The following is a 22671-nucleotide window of genomic DNA, read 5'->3' as shown; positions in this document are numbered from 1 at the left end:
ATTTAATTTTATAATATAATCACTGTACAACAGCAACAAATAATCACCTAATAATGAAAACACCATACCCCTTTTGTATGCTACTGTAAGATCATGTAGTTGCATTAGTGCAAAAATATGTGCTTTTATGGATGGGCAGGAATTTCAGTTTTTTGTGAACTATAGATTAGAGAGAAACATCATCTGACACTGGCAATGTATTTGGGTGGGCTTGTGTTATCTTTTGTAGCATTTCATGGATTTTAATTTTTTTACCCTTAAATTCATTTAAAGGATTGCTTCACCAAGATTATAAATAACCACAAAAAAGAACCAAGGCAAGGCAAGTTTATTTGTATAACATAATTCATACACAGAGTAATTCAAAGTGCTTTACAGACATGAAAGACAAGGTAAAAATACATAGGCAAAAATTAAAATTAGACAGTAAAATATCAATTTTTAATAGAATAAAAAATTAAAAGAGACAGTGCAGATAAAACACTTTGTTGTTATATGCAGAGCTAAGAAGAAAAGTTTTTAGCTTGAACTTAAACATTGTCAGAGTTGAGGCTTGTCTAACATCAAGTGCTATTCCAGATTTTAGCTGCATAAAACTGTCCCTGATGTTCTCAGAGTCTGAGATGGTTCATATGGCACCAACATATCAGAGATGTACTGTGGTACTGAGCCATGAAGAGACTTATACACAAACAGTGCTGTTTTAAAGCTATTCTCTGAGATACAGGAAGCCACTGCAGAGATCTGAGAACAGGAGTAATGTGGTTGTACTTCCTGGTTCTAGTCAGGACCCAAGCAGCAGCGTTCTGAATGTACCGCAGCTGCCTTACAACTTGTTTTGAGAGCGCTGTGAGCAGGCTGTTAGAGTAATCTAACCTGCTGGAGATAAATGCATGGATGAGTCTCTCCAAGTCTGGTTTAGACATGATCCCTGATTTTTAGATTTTAGGGAGAGACTCGAGGTGACTGCTGACATTTTCTCTTTGTTTCTGTGGCCCAAAGATGATTATTTCAGTCTTGTCACTGTTTATTTGGAGAGAGTTGTTTTGCATCCACACAGTGATCTGTTCAATGCAATGACACAGTGACTTGACTTGTCCATATTCACCTGCTGTGAGTGATATGTAAACCTGAGTGTCATCTGCATAGTTATGGTAGGACACATTATTGCTCTATATTAACTGGCCTAAAGAAAACATGTGAAGACTGAACAAAAGGGGTACTAAGCTCTATTTTAAAATATACATACTCAAATGATGAAAATTTCCCAAATGACAGCCTGTGGGTAACCATATTATCCCTAAAAAAGGCACAGACACCACCACCCATTTTGTTTTCTTGATGTTTCTGCACTGCTAGAGCAAGATGATTTTGGCATATAGGAAGAGAAATGTAGCCTACAGAACAGCCATTCAGTGAGAGAACATCTGGATTATGTTAGAATTTCTAAAACAGAGACTGTGCGAAGATTTATTCGTGCTGTAGTTATTGTTATAATGTTGTTGAGAATTTACAGTGAAAGCCATAATGGTCTACACCTCACTGTGTGTAGACATTGTCTGACTGATTCCATTCCTGTCTGAAATAGAACAGTTTATACATTTTAAGCTCCTAGACCATTTTGTAATCAGCAATACATCTGTGTGGGAAGTTTCATTTATTTTTATAGCAGGTTTATTTGTCCATATGTAATTTCCTTTGTTTTAAACCTGAAAGCTCATGTCAGTTATCTTTTTCCAGTGGTTTGGAAACATTGTGACTATGGACTGGTGGGATGACCTCTGGCTTAATGAGGGCTTTGCCAGTTTCTTTGAGTACATTGGTGTGGAAAAAGCTGAACCTAGCTGGGGCATGGTGAGTCAAGTTCTCCTTTAATGGCACAACAGAAGCCATGAACCAAAATATTAGTCACATTGGAAGAAAACCCATCATTTTGAGGATTCTGAAACTTGCCCTGTGTGCACCTCTGGTATACAGCGGGACATTATGATCATCGATGATATGCTCCCTGTAATGGTGGATGACGCCCTTGTCTCCTCTCACCCAATCATTGTGAATGTGTCAACCCCAGCGGAGATCACCTCTGTATTTGATGCCATCTCATACAGCAAGGTACAAGTACGAGAGAAACTCAAAACACCTTCCTTCCTATGAGAACTATGAATGTTTTTGTTACATTACCAGTGAGATACAGACAAAATATGTTGCATAACAGTCTTGGTAACAGAAATTATCTAACTTTTTGCAGGGAGCATCCATTCTCAGGATGCTGGAGGACTGGATAGGTAAAGACAGTTTCAGAGATGGCTGTCAAGTAAGTTAAAGACTGCTGTAGCTTCATGATAAATATTTATCAATTGATTTAACTCTTTTAGTTTCCTGCAGCTAAGTGATGAAAGGTTGTGCCTTATTTTTTCTCTCTTCACCAGAAATATTTGAAAGACTACTACTTCAGGAATGCCAAAACAGCCAACTTCTGGGAATCTCTTGCCGATGTATGTTTGAACCTTATCATGTCATTTCTATAAGAAATAAGCTTGCAGGCAGAGACTTTTATTAAGCCAAAACAAGGTGAGTAATTCAAACTAAGGGATTTACAAAGAACAAGGATCCAGGAATAAAACCAGGGAGCTGGGGAAAATACACACAAAGGGAGGAGTATATGCTGACCGGGATACAGGAACACAGACAGGCAGGTGTGGCTCATCACGTCATTGCCTACCCATTTCTCAGTGCCTGAAAGGTGGATACAGCCACTGTGACTGGATGTTATTTCAACACAATCCACCCAGTGAACCAGAAAATGTCATTTTTGTATTTCTACTTATGTATAAAATAAAACCAAACCTGTTACTCAGTTTTAGAGCTGTTGAACTGTAGGTCTATTGTTGAAAAACTCATTTTAGCTGTTTCTCCCTGCTTTTAGGCTTTATGTTAACCACAGCATGACTCTATGACTGTATTTACTGTAGCACACAAATGAGATGACAGTAAACAATTAAGCATATTTCCCAGAATGTGAAAATACAACTTTACAGGATAAGGCTAATCCAGAGACTAACAGCAGCAATGAGCTTTGTCTGTGAATTCTTCCAAACTATTGCTTGTTTTCCCTCTCTGTGCCCAGGTGAGTGGGTTACCAGTAGCTAGTGTAATGGACACATGGACCAAACAGATGGGCTATCCTGTGCTGGACCTATCTGTCTCAGAGACAGATTTCAAACTGAGCCAGAAACGTTTCCTCTTAGATCCTAAAGCTGATGCTGACCAGCCCCCTTCACCTTTTGGGTAAGGGATGCAAAGAAGTTAAAAATCCCTAACTACTCAGAGCAGTCTAAACTAGATTATGATGCTGTCTCTCTCTTTTGGCTTCATCACTGATCACTACCCAATAAACAACACCCACTTTCTCTTCATGTAAGCAGCTGAACCTGTAGTTTATGCAAGGGGTTACAAGGGTCTCTGTAGGCACCTGCAATGGAGAATTATAGTTGGATTTGCATTGGATTTGCCCTAATATTACCACTGTAGCACTGTTTTGTGTATGATCAGGTTGTATTGTGAATTACATAGTATTCTTTGATTTATTTGGTGCAACAGTGAGCTACAAACATATATTTACTCAACTGGTGATGCACTCATCTAGAATAACATCCAACAATTTTTTCCACAATGTAACACTACAGAATGAAAGATGACTGTACAATAAAAATGACAGTTCTTTTACAGATACAAGTGGACAATTCCAGTCAAATGGCACTCTGTAAAAAGCAACAAGAATGAGCTGGCTATGTTTGAGAGGAACAGCACAGGTAGTACACTCACCTCTCAAGTATTGTGTAATCATTTACAAAACACTAAAATTCATAGAAAGTACATACTAAGTACTGCATATAAATGCAAATCATATACATAAATAATGTTTAACACATGATTCATGATAATTTAGTTAATTAATTAAACATGAGCAGACATTCCTTAATTGATTATCTACAATATAAAATATGAACTAATTACACAAAACCATAGTGACTTGGTCATTTGTTAATAGTGACTAACAGGAATTCATGACTATGCTCCTATGACCTGGCGTCCACATATGTGGACATCACATTTTTGATTGTCTACACTTAATTCCGTGTAACAGAAACACAAATGTGGATCCCCACATTCCCACAGTTCATTCTTAATTTGGAATGAACATTCATAGTTTGGAGTACTAGTTTTGGAGCGTTACAAAAAAGCAATAACAAAACATGAGCACATTGTCAAGGTTTTTAGATATGTTGCATGTTTTGTTTTTCTATATTTAGTATTTGAAAGTTATATATGCAACAGTGACAATGAAAAATGTTGAAGACAGGGTTCAGGCTGGAAATAAAAGAGATTTGCACTAGTTACACATTAGTGTCTTGATTGTGTTCTGAGGAAACTCAGACTGAGTGTCCATATGTGACATAAGTACTTCATGTTCAACGATATTATCAGGTTATTATATTTATTGGTTCCACATGACAAACCAAAGCTCGGGTCTTAGGACAATACAATAATACTACATTAATTAATGCATTAAATTATCGGAAATCATGCATTAGTTAAGAATCACATAAGTATGTGAGTTTTCCCTTATGACAAACTCAGTTTATTTATAACAGAAATTGAATTATCACATCAGGATATCAATTTTCACTGATATACTGTACCCCAACTGGCTGTGTTGATTTTCAGAGCTAGTCATCAGTAACTACTTACCCTCAGTGGATGGGCTGCTGAAGATTAACCATGATCAGACTGGATTTTACAGAGTCAACCACAATGATCACATGTGGAATACTATCAGTCAACAGCTACAAAACAATCATGTGGTAAAGCTCTCCTCAGACATCTCAGCTATGACATTTATATTTGTTTCTCAGTGTTTTGAAACATTATTTTTTAATATAAAATTACTGTTTTATTTATGTATTAACACGTTTATACTGCAAGACGATTCTAAAGAACAACACACATTCAATTGGTGTTATGTCGCACCTATAACACACGAACAGGGGTCGCCACAGTGAATCATCTGCCCCCATTCAACCCTATCCTCTGTATCCTCCTCACCCACACCAACTATCCTCGTGTCCTCCTTCACTACATCCAAGAACCTCCTCTTTGGTCTTCCTCTAGGCCTCCTTCCTGGCAGCTCTAACCTCAGCATCCTTTTACTAATGTATTCACTGTTCCTTCTCTGAACATGTCCAAACCATCTCAATCTGGCTACATCTAACATGAGCTGTCCCTCTGATGTACTCATTCCTGATCCTATCCATCCTCATCACTCCCAAAGAGAACCTCAACATCTTCAGCTCTGCTATCTTCAGCTCTGCCTCCTGTCTTTTTCTCCGTGCCACTGTCTCTAAACCAGACAACATTGCTGGTCTCACCACTGTCTTATACACCTTTCCTTTCATTCTTGCTGACACTCTTTTGTCACACATCACACCTGACACTTTCCTCCACCGTTCCAACCTGCTTGCACGTCTCTTCACTCCTTTTCCACACTCTCCGTTGTTCTGGACTGTTGACCCTAGGTACTTAAAATCCTTGACCTTCTTCACCTCTACTCCCTGTAACCTCACTGTTCTACTTGAGTCCCTCTCATTTACACACATGCACTCTGTTTTACTGCGGCTCAGCTTCATTCCTCTCCTTTCCAGAGCAAACCTCCACCTCTCTAGATTTTCCTCCACCTGCTCTCTGCTCTCACTACAGATGACAATGTCATCTGCAAACATCATGGTCCACGGAGATTCCTGTCTAACCTCATCTATCAGCCTGTCCATCACCACAGCAAACAAGAAGGGGCTCAAAGCCGATTCTTGGTGCAGTCCCACCTCCACCTTGAACTCCTCTGTCACCCCTACAGCACACCTCACCACTGTCTTACAGCTCTCATACATGTCCTGCACCACTCGAACATACTTCTCTGCCACTCCAGACTTCCTCATACAAAACCACAGCTCCTCTCTCGGCACCCTGTCATGCGCTTTTTCCAAATCCAAGACACAATGCAGCTTCTTCTGGCCTTCTCTGTACTTCTCCATCAGCATTCTCAAAGCAAATATTGCATCTGTGGTTCTCTTTCTTGGCATGAAATCATACTGCTGCTCACAAATGCTCACTTCTGACCTCAGCCTAGCCTCCACTACTATTTCCCATAACTTAATTGTGTGACTCATCAGCTTTATTCCTCTGTAGTTTCCACGACTCTGCACGTCTCCCTTGTTCTTAAAGATGGGCACCAGTACACTTCTCCTCCATTCCTCAGGCATCCTCTCACTGTCCAAGATCTTGTTAAGTAGCCCAGTCAAAAACTCTGCTGCCACCTCTCCTAAACACTTCCATACTTCCACAGGTATGTCGTCAGGACCAACTGCCTTTCCACTCTTCATCCTCTTCAACGCCTTCCTTTCTTCATCCTTACTGATCTTTGCTACTTCCTGCTCCACAACAGTCACCTCTTCTACTCTGTGCTCTCTAACATTTTACTCATTCATCAACTCTTCAAAGTATTCCTTCCATTTTTCCATCACACTTGTGGCACCTGTCAACAATTTTCCATCCCTGTCCTTAATCAGCCTAACCTGCTGCACATCCTTCCCATCTGTCTCTCTGCCTCGCCAACCTGTACAAATCCACCTCTCCCTCCTTAGTGTCCAACCTATCAAACCCTCATATGCCCTTTGTTTGGCCTTTGCCACCTCTACCTTCACCCTAATCTGCATCTCCCTACTCCTGTCTGTTCTCTTCTGTTCTCTCAGTGTCCCACTTCTTCTTAGCTAACCTTTTCCTCTTAACACACTCCTGAACTTCCTCATTCCACCACCAAGACTCCTTATCTGCTTTCCTCTTTCCAGATGACACACCAAGTACCCTCCTACCTGTCCTCCCTGATCACTTTAGCTGTAGCTGTCCAGTCATCTGGAAGAACCTCCTGACCTCCCAGAGCCTGTTTCAGCTCCTCCCTGAAAGCCACACAACACTCTTCCTTTTTCAACTTCCACCACTTGGTCCTCTGCTCTGCCCTTATCCTCCTCATCTTCCTCACCACCAGAGTAATCCTACACACCACCACCAGTCTGGCTACACTCTCCCCAGCCACTACTTTGCAGTCACTGATCTCTTTCAGGTTGAAACATCTGCACAAGATGTAATCAACTTGTGTGCTCCTGCCTCCACTCTTATAGGTTACCCTATGCTACTCCCTTTTCTGGAAAAATGTGTTCACTACAACCATTTCCATCCTTTTTGCGAAGTCTACCACCATCTGTCCTTCTGCATTCCTGTCCTGCATACCAAACTTACCCATCACTTCCTCGTCACCTCTGTTTCCCTCACCAACATGTCCATTGAAGTCTGCCCCAATCACCACTCTCTCACCACTAGGGATACCCTGAATCACCTCATCCATCTCCCTCCAGAATTTCTCCTTCTCTTCTAACTAACTCTCCTACCGGTGGGGCATAACCACTGACAACATTCAACATAACACCTTCAACTTCCAGCTTCAGACTAATCACCCTATCTGACACTCTCTTCACCTACAGAACACTCCTAGCAAAATCCTCCTTCAGGATAACTCCTACTCCATTCCTCTTTCCATCCACACCATGATAAAACAGCTTGAACCCTGCTCCTAGTCTATAGGCCTTGCTACCTTTCCACCTGGTCTCCTGAACACACAAGATATCCACCTTTCTTCTCTCCATCATATCAGCCAACTCCCTAGTTTTCCCTGACAAAGTCCCTACATTCAAAATCCCTACTCTAAGTTGTACACTCGTGCCCTTCCTCTTCTCCCTTTGCCTACGAACATGCCTTCCTCCTCTCCTTCTTCGACCAACAGTAGTCCAATTTCCACTGGCACCCTGTAGGTCAACAGCACCAGTGGCCGTGACCCATATGGTATGGAAGTCATATTTGTGATTCGCATGTTTGATTTGGCTTAAATTTTAGGCCGGATGCCCTTCCAGGCACAACCCTCTGCATTTACCCAGACTTGGGACCGGCACATGAAGACACTGGATTGTGCCCCCCTGTGGTTGCATTATAACACATGAACACAGTGCAGGATGTAATATTTAAGGCTAGCTCCACCTATACCAGCTCCAATAATGAATGTCTGTAATATAGTAATTCTTTTATTTACAGTATGGTTTAATTTTCATTTCTTTGGAAGTATTGCCCACAGCCTCAAGAGAAGTCACTATTACTGTAACTTTCTATTTAATTCAGTTTTCTTTCTTGAACAGCAATTTAATGCCGCTGATCGTACAAGCTACATTGATGATGTTTTTGCACTTGCAAGGTAAGATTACCACCCGAGAAAACACCGTGAGACTCATCGATAAATTATTTACAGAGATTCTAAATAAATTTTATTTCTCTGTTTAGGGCAGATATTATAGATTATGGTAATGCCTTCAATCTTACCAAATACCTGACAAATGAGACTGACTACATTGTCTGGATGCGTGTGGCCTCCTCTATTGCCTATGTTCGCGACATGCTGTCAGGCAATGCTGAACTCTATCCAAAATTTCAGGTAAGTGGGCGGCTAATTCTTCTTTGTGTTTAGCTTTCAAATTTCTGCAATACATGTAAAATGTTCCGAATTATGAAATCAGTTGATATAATGAGTGACCATATGTCTCAGTGAATCTGACAATGTATTGATTACAATTATTTTAAGTTCTTTTACAGTGGGTACGGAAAGTATTCAGACCCCTTTAAATTTTTCACTCTTTGTGTCATTGCAGCCATTTGCCAAAATCAAAAAAGTTCATTTTATTTCTCATTAATGTACACTCAGCACCCCATCTTGACAGAAAAAAACAGAAATGTAGAAATTTTTGCAAATTTATTAAAAAAGAAAAACTGAAATATCACATGGTCATAAGTATTCAGACCCTGTGCTCAGTATTGAGTAGAAGCACCCTTTTGAGCTAGTACAGCCATGAGTCTTCTTGGGAATGATGCAACAAGTTTTTCACACCTGGATTTGGGGATCCTCTGCCATTCTTCCTTGCAGATCCTCTCCAGTTCTGTCAGGTTGGATGGTGAATGTTGGTGGACAGCCATTTTCAGGTCTCTCCAGAGATGCTCAATTGGGTTTAGGTCAGGGCTCTGGCTGGGCCAGTCAAGAACGGTCACAGAGTTGTTCCGAAGCCACTCCTTTGTTATTTTAGCTGTGTGCTTAGGGTCGTTGTCCTGTTGAAAGGTGAACCTTCAGCCCAGTCTGAGGTCCTGAGCACTCTGGAAGAGGTTTCATTCCATGATATCTCTGTACTTGGCCGCATTCATCTTTCCTTCAATTGCAACCAGTCGTCCTGTCCCTGCAGCTGAAAAACACTCCCACAACATGATGCTCCCACCACCATGTTTCACTGTAGGGATTGTATTGGACAGGGGATGAGCAGTGCCTGGTTTTCTCCACAAATACAGCTTACAATTAACGCCAAAAAGTTCAATCTTGGTCTCATCAGACCAGAGAATCTTATTTCTCATAGTCTGGGAGTCCTTCATGTGTTTTTTGGCAAACTCTATGCGGGCTTTCATGTGTCCTGCACTGAGGAGAGGCTTCTGTCGGGCCTCTCTGCCATAAAGCCCCGACTGGTGGAGGGCTGCAGTGATAGTTGACTTTGTGGAACTTTCTCCCATCTCCCTACTGCATCTCTGGAGCTCAGCCACAGTGATCTTTGGGTTCTTCTTTACCTCTTTCACCAGGGCTCTTCTCCCACGATTGCTCAGTTTGGCTGGACGGCCAGGTCTAGGAAGAGTTCTGGTTGTCCCAAACTTTTTCCATTTGAGGATTATGGAGGCCACTGTGCTCTTAGGAACCTTGAGTGCTGCAGAAATTCTTTTGTAACCTTGGCCAGATCTGTGCCTTGCCACAATTATGTCTCTGAGCTCCTTGGGCAGTTCCTTCGACCTCATGATTCTCATTTGTGTGCTGTGCAGTTGTTGAGAATCATTGAAAGTGCAGGGGTGAGTGATATTGTAGCTGTTTGATGCTTCGTCCGGCAATAAAGTGAAAATGTCTTTTCATTTTAAAAATGTTTCTTTTTAAAGTACAGACAGATTGTGAAACCCAACATAAGATTAAACACAGACTGAAACACTATAACTACAAATAAGGTATCAAATGGATGGCCAGACAATCTATCTAATCTAATATCTCACGCCCTCAGAATGGATCATATTCTCTCTACTCCCTAACATGAGCCCTGCACAGCTTGGTCTGAGTAACCTGTTGTCAGTAGTGACTGACACATCATGGGGACATGTGCAGGCTATTTGCTCATGAGCTCCATTCATGTGTTACTTTGTGGACTAATTATTAAACTTGGATTGAAGTGTCGGATCAGTGATTTTTCAGGGCTGAATGGAGCACACCTCCTAAACATAACACTGGTCATTATGTGTAAAGATAATATCTGTATTGTGAGTTAAGAGGGCCACCGTAGTAACGAGTGAGGCAAGGTATTGTGGATAATGGATGGCCTATTTTGTTGGGCTGCAATACAGTTGGGTGTGAACAATGAAGGTTAAACGATCATCAGAGTCTGCATCTTCATTGTTATGTCTTCATTGTTATTGACAGAACACATCCTTTCTGTAACAAAGTTACTGCATACCTTGGAAAAAACACACTTCGTAAACTTGAAAATGCGGATGCAGACATTTAATAAAAATTATTGAAGTTCTTCAATAATGTGTGCCATATGCATAATGGTGGCATTTGTTAGTCTACGTGAATGTTCCTGTTCGGCTGTCTATGTAAAAAATGTTAATGAAGGTAAATGAGAATAAAAACATAAAAACGGGCTGCAGTCTTACTAATGGAGAATAACTCTGACTGGAATTGAACTTACTCAAAGTGACAACGCTACACTTCGCATCTTCACCATTCTTCTCAATAATCAGCTGTCTTAGGAAGGACTCAGGTGAATGAAAAAGTAGACAATAAAATAGGAATTTAAAGCAACACTGTATTTTTTTTTAACTTTAAAATAATGTCTCTACTCCACTTCCCCACCCCACTCCACGCCAGCGAAGAAACCAAAGAGGGTTTTGAAAGAGGTGAAAGAAAAGAAAGAGAGGGAGTGATCAGACACAGCCTCCCGCAGTCACGGTGTCGTAACACCCTTCCCCGAACACACAACTCCTTTTCCACTTTATAACCCCCCCCCAGTAACCTACATACACGCAGTGAACAATTAATACATGAACATGAACAGTAGAACAACAGAAAACAACACCGATAACCAGCTTTCCCTTTACCCACAATCCTCTGCGTCATGCGCCCTCCTGTGGCCACTACAATATTGATGCACCTTCAAAAAAGTTACGTTAAGTTACGTGTCCCTTCGACATAAAAATGTGCTTGGGTGCATCAGAGGTTAAAACCCCTTAACTGGAAAGTTGGAACATTACTTCTTTTTTCTTTTAATAAGATTAAGTGCCTTAATAGGAATATTTTCCATATGTTGATTAAGAACCATGTTCTTGTTTTCTTTTTTCTAGAAACTGTTTCATGACCATGTTAAAGCAATCTCAACAGAGCTGGGATGGAGCGACAATGGAACGCAGACACAGAGGTACAGCAGAATCAGTGTCATTCGTGTACAATAATAGGAAGATTATTCCTGTCAAACAAACGTCTTTGCCCATGGACTGTTTTATCAACCAGTATTATGTGGGTGGTTGGATGTGTTTGGCAGGTTACTGAGGGAAACCGTGCTTAGCATTGCGTGTCAGATGGAAGATCAGGAGGCTCTGAATGAAGCTTCTCGGATTTTTGACAGGTGGATTGATGGAAATCTCAGGTATCACAACTCCACTGTTTCAATGACTGACATGCAAACATGTGTGTAATATTTCAAGTCATATTTATACCTACAAATGATTATGTATTCTCAAGTAACTTACAAAGTAGATATAATGTATCTTTATCATTCCTGTGCATATTTCTTTACTACAGTTCTTGCTTTAGAATGAAGTTTAAGCTCTGGTAAGCTGACATTTCTTGACCTTTTGACCTACAGCAATATATCAGTGAACCTGAGGTTACTGGTGTATCAATATGGCATGAAGAATTCAGGTACTGAAGCAAAGTGGAATATAATGTTCCAGAGGTACAAAGATACTTCTTTGGCTCAAGAGAAGGACAAGCTGCTGTATGGACTGGCTTCTGTGGAGAATGTGGGACTTCTGTACAAGTAATTAATAGTTTTTTTTTAATCAGTGATAGTATTGATGGCCAGAGCTATGAAAGCAAAACTTAAGTTGGTTTTCCTTTCAATCATGCTTTGGACTGAATGGGGTGCTGGTGAAGAAAATCCAGCAAGTTAGCCTTTAGTTTTGAATAATTAAAAGAAAAAAATTCAGTGTAGTTTTGCATATTGAGAGGTTGCTTTTTTGGACCAACAGACTCCTTGAGGCTACTAAGGATGAGAGTGTTGTGCGGAGTCAGGATCTGTTCACTGTGGTGCGATACGTGTCCTACAACCCACTGGGACAGAGTATGGCCTGGGACTGGACCACACTGAACTGGGACTATTTGGTCAACAGGTCAGTGCAATATGGCACTAAGGACACAAGTGACAGTGAGCATAATTTGAAATATAGTAAATGTTAAAGTTGCATTCGTTTTTGGGCAGTTATCTATGGAATTTTTCCATAATTCAAAGTGGCAATGCAATATTCAATTCACTTTGAATTATTTTCATTGAAAACTGAATTAATTGGGTTTTTGGTCTCTATTCAATTTGCAATTAATTTTGCAAATGGAAATTCAATATGCATTTCACTTTGAATAATATTAGTTAAACATTTAAATATAAAGAAAATCAATTGCATGTCATATTGCCATAGGTTTTTTTGGTCTTTTTATTCAAATGTGCCAGTGAGACAGTGCCCCCAGTGGAGTACATTTTCATTACATTTTCACCATGCTTTTTTGGTGTCAAAATTAATTCCATAATTCAAACTGTCACTCCCTCATCAAAGCAGGTCCATGTTTGAATATGCTATGACCCTCCTCTATCGTGCCTGTAATTAGCTAACTCAAACTGTAAGCTTGACCAATCAAGGGAACAAGTCCCAGAGCTGTCAGAAGACAAGTGATTTTTCAAGCCTTTGTTTACAAAGAGTAAAGGCCTGTACATAATCCGCGATAAGTTTATTCTCTCTCCTAGGGCAGCGAGAAAAGAATGACGTCATTTTTTTCTCGCAGCCCGGGTTTGAGAGTTCTCGCAGCTTGTTCTCGACACATTATCTGGGCAGAACTTTTTTCTCATGTGGTGTCCGACAGCTATTGTGTGATTGGTCAGAAATTTGAAGTGGGCGTGGCTAATGTAGAAAGCCGCTTTTTCCGCTGGCGGTTGTCATAGCAATGGATAGTTTTGAGTGACAGCTGCCAGAGGCGGCGAAGAAGTATGAAACTCTTTATAACACATCTTATAAGGCATATGAGGACAAACAAATGGCTAATAATTCGTGGATAGAGGATACATTGTGAACGGAGGAGAGCGTCTGTCGCAAAACATGGCGATATCCGATATCTTATCCGCTGTAGTGTAGTTTCTGTCAGATTTCCACAATGCGTAGCGCACGTGACGTAGGCTGCAGTGGGAGGGACCTCCCCAGATTTCAACAGTTGAGTTTCTTGTGGAGTATGAAATATCTTATCTTTTTTTTGTTCTCGCCACTACGAGAAAACGAACAAATTTCTCGCTTCTCGTGTAGTATGTATCAGGCTTAACACTATTGCAAAATCAGTGTTCCAGTTTAACTGGCGCAGTCAGATTAAATGGTGATAGTCATGTGTGGGCGTGGCTTTTCAGGACCCTTAGTTAAAACCTCTGGGGTCGACGCACGCGCCGGCGCGTTTTGACGCATCTTTCCTGATAAGGCCGAAACAAACTTAAATTACTCCGTCAATTCTGATCGTACAGATAAAAGAAATATATCATTCAAATCTGAAAAGGGTCTAGTTTTAGTGGTATACCATCATAATAACAACAAAACGTGCTTTTTTTAAATAAAGAAAGCCGACAGGGTGCGCTCTCAGCCTTTTCTGTCTCTGTCATTTCTCGTCACAGACGCGTAAATAAAACAACCAGAATCTCAGCGAATACCTGGCTCATAAAAATAAGAATTATATGGCTAGAAAGCTTGAAATGTTTTCTTTTAAGTGAAACAATTCAAGTGGAAAACAAATCATCACTTTTTATTTAATCCGTATGAACGTAAGGAGAAGTCCGTTTTTTCCTGTCTCACCTCATTACAGGTAATGCGGTCCCGCCTTGTACACTGTTCACTGTTCACATGTAAATAATCTCAGGTGAACCAGGTAAATATGTGCACACCCCCGAGAAATGACATAAAACGTCAAACTTCATCATAGAATTTACTCACGTTTTTTGCGCGTTTGGATGATGGAGCGTCACGGACGTAAAGAAGCGCTTCTTGTATTCCACACAGAGACAAATAGTTTAGCTTGTCCCCAGAGTAAAAACACTGATTTTAACTCAAATGAGGATCGTTTGGCTCCTCATTGTTTTGTATTGTGCTGCACTAATCCGTCCCATCTACATTGACTGAAAGGCTCATTATGCGGGTCTTTGTCTGGTCGTTCAGTGCGTCTTTTGTCTTCTCAGGTAAATCACATGACTATTCATCCTCAGACACACCCTCTTGCATATGGCCTTTCTGGACAAAAAGTCTTAGAAAATTTAAATCAGTGTATTGTTTACTGTGAATGTGTGAACAAGATGACATTCACAGCACTCTGAAGTAAACACTTTAGCCTACAACATGCTGGTCTCCAAAGTCTTGTGAACCAATGTTCTGTTTGTGTTTTATGGTCTTATTTCAGTGAGTAAAAAATTGTAGTTTTGCTCTAACCATGCATAAACACTTTTTTCTCAAAAACACAATCATGTATAAACTTGCTGCTCACATATTATTGTAGCCAATGTTGTGCTGATTACAGTGTTATCAGACTTTAGACATTAATATGTTTAAAAGACACTGAAAAAAGCACAAATGTCAGGACATGTCAAAATTTGTCCAGGCCCCAAAAACCCCCTCAGACCCCAGAGGGTTAACAAACCAGTCTGGTCTGATTAAAAATCAATGAAACTATGTTTTACAATGTTCTAAGTTCAAAGAGGAGAGAGAGGGGGAGACTGACTTAAAACTGACCTAAAACTAGCCTAAAATTTTGTTAAAAATCATACTCCCTCTTAGGCCAAATTTGTGTCAAATTTGAACACACAGGGATTATTATTCAGTGTGACTTCCCAAATAGATTCTTATTGCTGATGTCAATTGCACACAAACATCCATAAAATATTTAAAAAGTCAGAGAAAAGACACTTGCTTGAACTTGGGAATCATCAGGTTTTTTTCAGTATCAAAGTAACCCATTACTTGTTATTGTGCTAATGCGTCACTTGTTTTTTCAGTCATTCTGGTTCTTCCTACATAGGGCTAAAATGTTAGTGTTATCAGTTTAGCAAAAACAATGTTGACTTCCTCCATTTTCACATACATGTCAAATTTCATAATTTACTAATGGAAATGTAAAAGGACATTTGGCTCAAGTGACCAGTGAGTTCACAGAACAAAAGTTAGGTTGTGGCTGAACTTACTAATGGGTTAGTTAAATATACCCACATACACGCTCTGGACAGGATTCTTTGTTCATAGGCTCTATAGACCAATCTTTTATCTTTCTTTCCCTATTTACACAATACACAGTATACATGGTTAAAGGTATTCACAGGCTACATGTACACCTTAACATGTTTTTTCTAAATTTTATCTTCCTATCTAGATGACAAACTCACCTGTCATAAATACTATATGCATGCGGCTTAACATGGTTACAAACCAAAACCTTCAACTTAGCTCATTGCTGTTGTACCATGATTTATTGAAAACAAAGAAAGAGAAACACACACTGCATTTTGAGATATTTTAAAACTCCAAAAAGCTTATTAATTTTTTCAGCCACAGTCCATTTGTTATGGCCTGGTATTCTTGTGTCCTGTGTTGGACTTTTATTTTGGGTTCTCATTTCCTGCTCAGCCTGGTTTGGTTTCCAGCCAGCTTTGTGTTTGATTATTATGATTAGTTACACCTGCGTTTGATTGGCCCTTTGTTTTCCCATCTATATATATCGGCTGGCTTCCTTTGTTCTTTGTGAGATTGTTGTTTGAGCTGTTGATGAACAGAACTGTGTTGTGTTGACCTTACCTTGTTTGTCATATCTGCCATGCTAGAGTTATGTTTGTGTCTGCTCCAGACCATGCCTGCCTGAGTTTCGTTTCTCTTTTGTTTGGCATTAGAAATACAGCAGTTTTTGTTATCTGCACCTAGGCTCTGAATCAATCCTTCATTTCAACCAAGAAACATAACACCAATGTTTTTATAAAAACTTGTTTTTGCTATATTGTTGATCATGCTCATGAAGTTTTCTGTTTTAACAGGTACACCATAAATGACAGAAACCTTGGTCGCCTACTAAGTCGAATTACCACCACCTACAACACAGAACTCCAGCTATGGAAGGTTAGCACTGACCTGTCAACAACTTACTCCTAATGCAGTTGTCATTGATCAAAAATGCTGGGGTCAAGTAATCTGAATGTTGGATTTTATGCAGCTTTACGTATAGTTAAAGCACTGCAGTGAATTTGTCTTCACAGTGACTTAAACAGTTCTCAGTCCCACTGAGGTTTGCACACTGCATTAAAAGGGAGCCTTGGCCAAAATGGCAGCATTACAAGCTCCAGACAAAAAAACAAAGCATGCAGATAATGCATAATATTATTGCCAAAAATAAAAATTATGTGAGAACAAAAGTGAATAATAATTCACCAGTAAATTTAGAGTTTTCTTTAAATTCATATTCAGCAGCATATTCCCCTCTAGGTGGCTGAAGCAGAAAACTTGAAAGCTTTCTCTCTTATCTCTGTCCAGATGCCAGGAGAGAGAGAGTATTTCTGTCTCATGATCTAAGAATATTCATTCATTCTCTATACCCACTAAACTACCTATACCTAATTAGGATCACTGTTGCTGGAACCTATCCCAGCTCTCTTTGGGTGAAAGGCAGGGGTACACCCTGGACAGGTCACCAGTCCATCACAGGGCTACATAGAGACAACTTCACACACTCACTCCTGACTCTAAATATGGGTAATTTAGCATCACCAATCAACCTGACTTGGTCTGTGGGAGGAAACTGGTGTACCTGGAGTAAACCCACACAAGCACAGGGAGAACATGCAAACCCCACACAGAAAGGCCCCTGCTGGGTTACGAACCACTAAGCCACCGTGCTGCCCTATCTAAGAATATGAATGGAAAATAAGTTCTGTGAAGCACATTAGCAAAATTTGAGGATTTCCCCCCCTCCCCAATCCCCTAGAGTTGCAGCATGTAGAGGTTGACAGACATTTTGTAACATATTTCCCATGCTGGTGTTGTAGATGGAGCACTTCTTCAGTCTAAATCCAGATGCTGGTGCCGGGGAGATGCCCAGGCAGCAGGCGCTGGAGACAGTGAAGAACAATATCGAATGGATCAGAAGGAATGAGAATGAGGTCAGACAGTGGCTTGAGAGCAATGTGGCCTAAAACAGGGTGACGCTCCACCATCACATAGTTAGGAAGCGATTAGCTGAGCATTTGTCCGGCTCTAATCTTTTCTGATTTTCTGTTCATTACGTGAATGATGCTTATAAAGCCACCTATCTGTAACTTGTCATTAGTTTATTGCAATTTTTTAAAAAATATTATTTTTCAGTCACAAATGCAATTATTTGTATGATAGACACTTTTGAATTGAACTCAGCTGTTGGATCTTTAAATATCACAGAATGTGTGACTTGTATTATGGTGTGGTGCTCTGTTACTTTGCATCATCAGAAAGGGCAGCCACAAGTGTCATAGTTTTATGATGATGCAGTCTTCATAGTTTCACCAGCGTGTCCTCTGTATGCAGCACACAAAATCATCACAGCTGCATGAACACTTTCTGCAGGTTGGTCACATAAGTGATGTCTCAACAACAATTCTGTATTACCCTGGATGACTAAATATAGCAGGTGCATGTATAGCATGTTGATGTGTGCAATGTCCCTGGTTTGAGTCTGACATTTGTCACAGGTCTCTTCTTTGTCTCTAGTGCTCTGTCTGTATCAAATAAAGGCTAGAAAGCCCATAATAATATCTTCCAAAAAGTTGACTTTGGGTCTATAATTAATTTTTTTTCTTTTTTTTTTTTTTTTACTTGTGTCTGATTGTCTGTGAGGCTATGGTTCCCAAAGCAGGGACAGGTAATGGTGAGTGATTAAACATGAACAGAAGAAAGCAGCTGTGGAGTAGCACAGGCTATAGCGAGGCAAGGCTTGGAAGCCATGATCACAGGCAGAAGAAACAGACATGTGAGCAGTAAGCCATCATCTGGCAGTGAACAGAAGAGACGAGTAGCCTTTTATGCTGAGGTGAATGAGAATGAGGATCCGGGACATCTTGTTAGCTGAAATACAGTTTACCCTCAGTTATTTGTGAATTTTTCCTTAGAACCTAACTAATAATTGTTTGCGGAAAGCCCCGCAATTTCGTGGAAACCGCAAATATCCTCCACAATTTTTTATGGCTTTTTTCGTGGCAATTTATGTTTTTTCATGCGTTTTTGTTATGGGGAGTGGGGTTTAAGGTAAGGCGCAGAACCCATGTGCAGGACACAGTCTTTTTATTAATTCCTGGACACACCAGGTTCAGCCACTGTGGAGAACCTTCAATGCACTCAGGACACAATACACAGATTCAGGATACTCCGCTGCTTGGCGTACATGCAAATGTAACAGACATGAACAAATTTTAATCCTCCAGCGAGAAACAAAGGGGAACAGGAGATATATACAGTATATATACAGTAGAAACAAAGCCTAATCAAACACAGGTGAAAATTAGCTTATTGATAAACATAAAGCTACCTATGACTAACATAAGTGAAACCAGAGACCAAAATAAGAGTTTTAACACTAAAGTATTAAGAACAATGTAATTTACTAATTTAGGTCACTAATTGATTTACTAATAATGTATTAACCTGAGTTTGAAATGAAATTAAAATGTTTTGGGAGCATATTTGGGGCATATTTAGGGTTTAAACTATAAAAATAGGCATTTATAGGCATTTTTTCATCCAAAATTCGTGGGTGCTCTAGGTACATAACTCCCACGAATTTCAGGGGTTTATTGTATTGATTAAAACCATGTTAAGTTAATCATTAAAAATTAGAGAGAGAAAGAAATTATTTCATTGAATGTGCTATGATTTCTATAGTAGATGATTGTGTAGTAGGACTAATTTTGTTAGAACTAGTGTCGTGCCAAAGTAGTTATCCCTGACAGGAATTGTATCCCCTGCCGCGGGAGCGTGCATGCATTCAGAGTGAAGGTGGACCTGGGTTGTTAGGCTTGAATTTTAGCTAAGCTAACAAAAAAACAGTAACACTTGGATTCTTTAGTCATCGTATTGAATATAGTTCTTTTTCTGCACAATGTTTTCTAATGTGTCTTTTAATTTGTTTATCTTTCTGTCGAAAGTTATTCTAGCCATTGTCAGCGTTATGTCAGGCTGTTTCGTGTGTTTTCCCTCTCTTGGTCCCCTCCCGTAATCCACGTGTGAGTTTTCCTCTTATAATTTATTCAGCTTGGTTATAATTATTATTAGTAAATTTCAGTTTGTTTTGCTTAAGAAAATTGTCAATAAAATTGTTATTTTACTGACGGATACCTGGTCTCTGATCAATTAGTTGAAATGTACCTGTGTGCCTTGTGTTTCCCTGGGTAGTTCCCAGGGTGGCATTGTCTGTGGAAAAGTTCAGTCACCATTAAGTGAAGGTTTATTTTAATAAACAATTGTCACCATCATTTTAAGTAATAATCCATACTCTACCCTCGCCACAATTGCATGACATATATTGATAAAGTGTGATTATATATAGGAATCTATTTTACCGAAAAGAAATCAATTCATGAGTATGTTAATGTAACTGGACTCCTGTACTGGAGTGCCAGGGTAACAGCAGCAAGCTGCATTGACCTCCTGGTCAAGGATCAGGCAGGCACAAGGACAATATTAAGATTAAGAACTTTATTCATCCCAAACTGGGAAATTCCCCTCTGCATTTAAGAAAGTGACTTATATGGCCAAGTATGGTGACCCATACTCAGAATTTGTGCTCTGCATTTAACCCATCACAAAGTGCACACACACCATGCACACACATCCAGAGCAGTGGGCAGCCAATGCTGCGGCGCCCAGGGAGCGGTTGGGGGTCCGGTGCCTTGCTCAAGGGTCTCACCTCAGTCATGGTATTGAAGGTGGAGAGAGTGCTGGGTATTTGCTCCGCCCCACCGACAATTCCTGCTGGTCCTGAGACTCAAACCCACACCTTTTGAGTTAGAAATCCTACTCTCTATCAATTAGGCCATGACTGCTCCTAATGTTAATACCTACTTATGTATAGGTTTCTAACAATACTGTACTTACAGACATTGCTGAAAAACAAAGACTGTGAAAAACCAGAAATCATACAATATATGAACTGAAACAAGTATCATTGTCAGGAATTTAACTAAAGTGAGGACCCAAATACATGCAGATACCAAGAAACTGGTTTGTTTAAATGGCATTTATTTTAAATACACATGGATAAAAGTGGGAAAGCAACAAAAGGAAAATACAACACAGTACCTGGACACAGAAAAATTTCAGAAAACCAGAAGCACATGGATAATCCAAAGTTTCACTGGACGAAGTGATAATATAAACCAGCAGCACATGACAGGAAAACTGAGGCTTAAATAGAGAAACACTAGAACGCTAACAAGACACAAGTGAAAACAATCAGGTTAAGGGGGGCAAAGTAAAACAGACAAATCAGGACACACAAGGGAGAGGAAATACTTGCATAATAAATGACACAAGATAGGAAACGGACAAGGAGAGTGATTACACCCCCTAGATGGGCATTCAGATGGCCTTACCGGTCCATGATAAGTTGGGTAGTTGGGTTTGGGGGTTGGTAAGCGTGGGAGGGAGGCAGAGAAGGACAGTCGAAAAGCAGAAGTGGGAGGTAACAAAGTACAAATACTTGCAGGTGTCCCTGGTCCTGGAGCCGTATATTGCTGATGTGCAGTTACTGGCCCCACCAACCTTCAGTGTCTATCTGTTGTTTATTGTTGCTGTTCTTTTCTCTCTGCTCTATCCACTCACCCCAACCGGTCGAGGCAGATGGCCGCCCAAACTGAGCCCGGTTCTGCTGGAGGTTTTTTCTTCTGTTAAAGGGAGTTTTTCCTCTCCACTGTCGCCAAGTGCTGCTTATAAGGGATTTGTTGGGTTTTTAGTTTTTGTAAAGTACCTTGAGATGAATTGTATTGTGATTTGGCGCTATATAAATAAAATTGAATTGAATTGAATTGAATTAATTATTGTACTTAAGTAGATTTTTCAGGTATCTGTACTTTACTTGAGTATTTTTTTTTCCGATGACTTTTTGCTTCCTACATTTAAACACAAATATCTATACTTTCTACTCCTTACATTATCAAAACAGGCTCATTACTTTTTCAACCTCTGTGGATGACAACACGATGTAAAAGACATAACTAACTAGAGAGGGAAAGCGAGTGAGTGTACAGGTTATGATAGAGAGAAAACTTGCAGAGAGACATGGAGGAAGAAAGGGATCCAGGGAGTATTGCCGAGTCCGACGACGATGCAGTAGAGTCGGAAAAGTGAGACATTCCCCATCCATGGCTGTATTTAAAAGAACTGTTCAATCTTTATAATTTCAAATTTTGACTGATCAGACAACACAGAACCTCAATCTTAAATGAGCTCAGGCCAAGAGGATATGTTTTTTTCTTGCTAAAGTTTTAAACTGCATTTGTGGATGTTATGATGGACCATATTCACTGACAGTGGATTTCTAAAATGTTCCTGTTATCTGCTTTTACTGCTGTGCTGCCCAAAGAACAAGGCCACTCAGGAATGGCAAATTCTTTGCAATTTTAAGTTGAGGAACATTATTCTTCAAATTGTTGAACTGTTTTGCCATGCATGAGTAATGAATCTCTCTCAATCCTTACTTATGAAAAACTGTCTGGGATGGTCTTTTTACATGAAACTGACCTGTTGCCAATTAACCCAATTGCAGATGAGATGTTCCACCATGTTGGTGACTCTAAAATTGCCCGTAGGAGTGAGTGTGAGTGTGTGAGGTTGTCTGTCTTTGTGTGTCTATATGTGGCCCTGCGACAGACTGGTGACCTGTCCAGGGTGTACCCCTGCCTTCCACCCGAGAGAGAGCTGGGATAGGCTCCAGCAGATCCCCGTGACCCTGAACCAGGAAAAGCGGGTATAGAAGATGGATGGATGGATGGATGTTCCACCATGTTTTTTTTTTTGTTGTTTTGTTTTTTGCAATCGGTACCTTTTTTTTTTTTTTGGAATGTGTTGCTGGTCCCCAGTTGAGGATACTATTATAGAAAAAATCTATGAATTACGAACATTAGATATCTTATTGTTGCACTG

At 40.0% G+C, this 22671-nt stretch overlaps 1 protein-coding gene across 1 annotated transcript in view; it reads left to right on the top strand.

Moving 5' to 3' along the window:
- The window catches only part of enpep (glutamyl aminopeptidase), a 42028-nt gene extending 23722 nt beyond the window's left edge, over nt 1-18306 (top strand). Inside the window, exons 6-20 of the mRNA XM_026307294.1 lie at nt 1741-1854; nt 1978-2112; nt 2249-2314; nt 2430-2495; nt 3128-3288; nt 3730-3812; nt 4729-4865; nt 8298-8353; nt 8440-8590; nt 11572-11645; nt 11769-11873; nt 12093-12266; nt 12478-12618; nt 16545-16626; nt 17550-18306. Of these exons, the coding sequence (XP_026163079.1) occupies nt 1741-1854; nt 1978-2112; nt 2249-2314; nt 2430-2495; nt 3128-3288; nt 3730-3812; nt 4729-4865; nt 8298-8353; nt 8440-8590; nt 11572-11645; nt 11769-11873; nt 12093-12266; nt 12478-12618; nt 16545-16626; nt 17550-17696 (1692 nt within the window). The 3' untranslated portion in view covers nt 17697-18306. The remainder of the gene's footprint in view (nt 1-1740; nt 1855-1977; nt 2113-2248; nt 2315-2429; nt 2496-3127; nt 3289-3729; nt 3813-4728; nt 4866-8297; nt 8354-8439; nt 8591-11571; nt 11646-11768; nt 11874-12092; nt 12267-12477; nt 12619-16544; nt 16627-17549) is intronic.
- Nucleotides 18307-22671: the final 4365 nt, after the last annotated feature.

The sequence above is a fragment of the Mastacembelus armatus genome, chromosome 22, assembly GCF_900324485.2.
Source record: "Mastacembelus armatus chromosome 22, fMasArm1.2, whole genome shotgun sequence".
NCBI lineage: Eukaryota > Metazoa > Chordata > Actinopteri > Synbranchiformes > Mastacembelidae > Mastacembelus > Mastacembelus armatus.
This window is presented reverse-complemented; position numbering and strand designations above follow the sequence as displayed.